A 3,572-nucleotide genomic window follows, 5' to 3' on the forward strand; every position below is an offset into this window, starting at 1 on the left:
ACTTTGTGCTTTGGAAACACAATACAATCGCTTGGGCAATGCTTATTTGAAAACAATAGAATTACTTTTACCTACACAGTGGTTGAAGTGGAAATTTAGAGATAGAGATATGGAAATTTAGAAGTGGCCGTATGGAAAATTATGTGGCTAGAATTTGGCAGTTTTACCATGAAAGCAGTAAAAGAATTGGTGGCATGACGTTCAACTGTATATCAACCCACTTCGACCACTGTAACTAAATGCAAAACAAGATTTAATTTTGAAACTCAAGGGCTGGAGAGCAGATGAATGACCATGGGACTTTTTTCTTCAATACTGTAATTTTACACATCCTCGTGATGGAGGGAACAAGGGTCAGTCTAAGTTTTCAATGAGAACCCATTGTGGTCATAGATGGTCTTTGAAGTGAAATGTCACTTTTTCCACAATGTGTATTTCTACTTTCACCTACAAACACAAAAATCACTTAGAGTGCTTTTACAGTTTCAAAAACCACAAAGACAGCATGCTGTATGTGTTCTCCTTATTATGTGGATAATTAGGTGCATTTGTGCATTCTGAATCCCTGCATATTTTGCAGATTTCCATTATTATTTCATTTAATCTCAGCCTACCTTAATAGTATGACATCCCCACTATTACTATGTATATACTAATCTTACTACAGCATTGCTTTGTTACTTGATAGAATGTCTTGGAGAAATGACACAATGGTGACAGAATTTATTCTTCGTGGACTCTCCAGTGAACCCAGGACACAGACCATACTTTTTGTTGCCTTCTTACTTATTTATGTGATCATTTTGGTTGGAAACTTTCTTATCATCACTTTGACCGTTACAGATAACAATCTCCAGACTCCTATGTATTTCTTTCTTACCAACCTTTCTTTTATGGACATCTGTGTTTCATCAACAATTATCCCAAGGATGCTAAAAGATTTACTATCAGTGAAAAAGACAATTTCTTATGTAGAGTGTGCAGCTCAAATGTATATATCTTTATCTTTAGGGGAATGTGAATGCATTTTGCTTGCAATTATGGCTTATGATCGTTACATAGCTATATGTTATCCATTACATTACACAATAATTATCACCAGATCAGTTTGCATTAAAATAGCTATAGGCACATGGATATGTGGTTTTATCCTCTCAATTTGTCATATTACACTTACACTGAACATTAATCTGTGTGGACAGAATGAAATTAACCATTTTCTATGTGAAGTTCCAGAATTCCTATCACTTGGGTGTCAGAATATAGTAATAGTTGAATATGTGATTTTTATTATGGGCGTGATAATACTAATTATACCTATAACTTTGATATGTATGTCTTACTCACAAATTATGCTAAATATCTTAAAGATTTCTTCCTTAGAAGGGCAGAAAAAAGCATTTTCTACATGTGGGTCCCACATGATGGTTGTAGCAATGTTTTATGGGTCAGCTATGGCTGTGTACATGAAATCCAGGTCAACTTCTTCCCCTAATACAGACAAAATAATTACAGTTTTTTACTTGATAATAACACCAATGTTAAATCCATTGATATATTCACTTAGAAACAAAGAAGTAAAAGCAGCTTTAAAAAAGTTTGGGAATGGTGTTTCATGAGGGGGATTCTAGAACATATGGGAATGGGTTCCTCATGTTTAAACAGAATTCTAGCTTTATACAACTCTCCCACAGCTAAAGTCAGAATAAATGGTATGCTATCTGATTCCTTTTCTATTTCTAATGGAACTCGTCAGGGTTGTCCATTATCACCTCTAATCTTTGTTTTATGCATGGAGGCTCTGGCGAGGGCGATTAGATGTAATCCAGACATTTCGGGTCTGCAGATAGGAAAAAAAGAATATCGTTTAGCTCTATTTGCTGATGACTTGCTGGCAATAGTCACCAACCCAGTTATTTCTCTCCCTAATTTGATGTCAGAATTCTTAAGATTTGGCCATCTTTCTAACTTTAAAATTAACTATTCCAAGTCAAATGCACTTAATATTTCCGCTCCAGAACAAATGATTGCAGGTCTTAAGGGGGCATTCCCATTCAAATGGCAAACATCACACATACGCTACCTAGGAGTTTCCATTGCAAAAAATAACGATCACCTATTCCGACTGAACTACACCCCGTTATTGTCCAAAATTAAAAGAGAACTAGATTCATGGTCTCTTCCAAAGTTTTCTTGGTTTGGTAGAATGAGTATCGTAAAAATGAACATATTACCCAAGGTATTATATATTATGCAGGCACTACCAATTAAGGTCCCGAAGGTATTTATTGATGATCTCCAGAAACTGGTCAGTAAATTTGTCTGGGGAGGGAGGAAACCTAGATTCAAACATTCTATCTTATACAGAAGAAAGCACCAAGGAGGCGTTCAGTTGCCCATGTTTCAAAGTTATCTCCAGGCAGTTTATTTGAGTAGAATTCTGGAGTGGACCAGAGGGGGTGATGCTAAGCAATGGGTAGAATTAGAGGGTAGTAGCAGTGGAAAATACTTGAGTGCTTTACCCTGGTTGTCTAAGATTCCTAGGATAAACCACCCCACGGTTGGACCCACCCTGTTGGTTTGGAATAGACTTCGCACCTGGAGTAGCGTGGCGGCCTTCCCCTCCCCTTTGACTCCTATTCTGTATAACCCAGATTTTCCTCCTGGCTTGTCTAGAATCTCATTTGTTGGATGGTCTAAAGCTGGGATTCTTGGCCTCGGCCAGCTGGTGGTCAATGGGAATCTTTGTTGCTTTCGGGAACTCCAGTCTACATACTCATTACCCTCAAATGAGTATTGGAGATATCTGCAGGTGGCGCACTATGTCAAGTCAGTGGGAGGTTGCAGATCTTTGGCTAGGGAGCCTTCTCCTTTTGAGGCTTTGTGTCTGTCCAAAGATGCACCCTCTCACACCATTTCAGGGATCTACAAAATTCTAATGAATGATATATTTCAAATGGCTCCATCTTATACAGGTCCCTGGGAGCGAGATTTAGCACCTTATATAACGCAAACCTCATGGCCTAAGATTTACCAAAATACACATGGTTGCTCCCTGAGTGCCTCAGTTGTGGAAACTCAATATAAACTTCTAACAAGATGGTATAGATGCCCTTCCACACTGCATAAATTTCACCCTCAGATGTCCTCATTGTGCTGGAGATGTAATGGGGCCTTTGGCTCATTGGTGCATATATGGTGGGAATGTCCTCGTACTGCTCCCTTTTGGGAGGATGTAATCAGGCTCTCTAAGATCATTGTGGGTTGTGAGGTTCCCAAATATCCGGGTTTCTGGCTCTTATCTCTGTCTAAAATTCCCTCATCAACATATAAGAAATCACTTTTAAAACACTTAAACAATGCAGCTAGAGCGGTTATTCCAATGCACTGGAGATCTCGTGCCCCCCCTTCAGTCAAGGATTGGTTCACCAGAGTGGAGTTTTATATGTCAATGGACGATATTATTTTCTCTGTGAACGACAAATATTTAGATTACACAGCCATATGGTTTAGATGGTTGGAGTTTAAGGAAACAGAAGAATTTAAGACTCTCTTTTACACTCCCACTCTGA

At 38.4% G+C, this 3,572-nt stretch overlaps 1 protein-coding gene across 1 annotated transcript; it reads left to right on the top strand.

The window, feature by feature from the left end:
- Positions 1-710: 710 nt before the first annotated feature.
- Positions 711-2,109, top strand: LOC142098544 (putative olfactory receptor 2B3). The gene is made up of 2 exons (XM_075181380.1): positions 711-1,600; positions 2,079-2,109. Exons 1-2 carry the CDS (start codon positions 711-713, stop codon positions 2,107-2,109), a joined length of 921 nt encoding a protein of 306 aa, XP_075037481.1.
- Positions 2,110-3,572: the final 1,463 nt, after the last annotated feature.

The sequence above is a fragment of the Mixophyes fleayi genome, chromosome 7 (assembly GCF_038048845.1).
Source record: "Mixophyes fleayi isolate aMixFle1 chromosome 7, aMixFle1.hap1, whole genome shotgun sequence".
Taxonomy (NCBI): Eukaryota; Metazoa; Chordata; class Amphibia; order Anura; family Limnodynastidae; genus Mixophyes; species Mixophyes fleayi.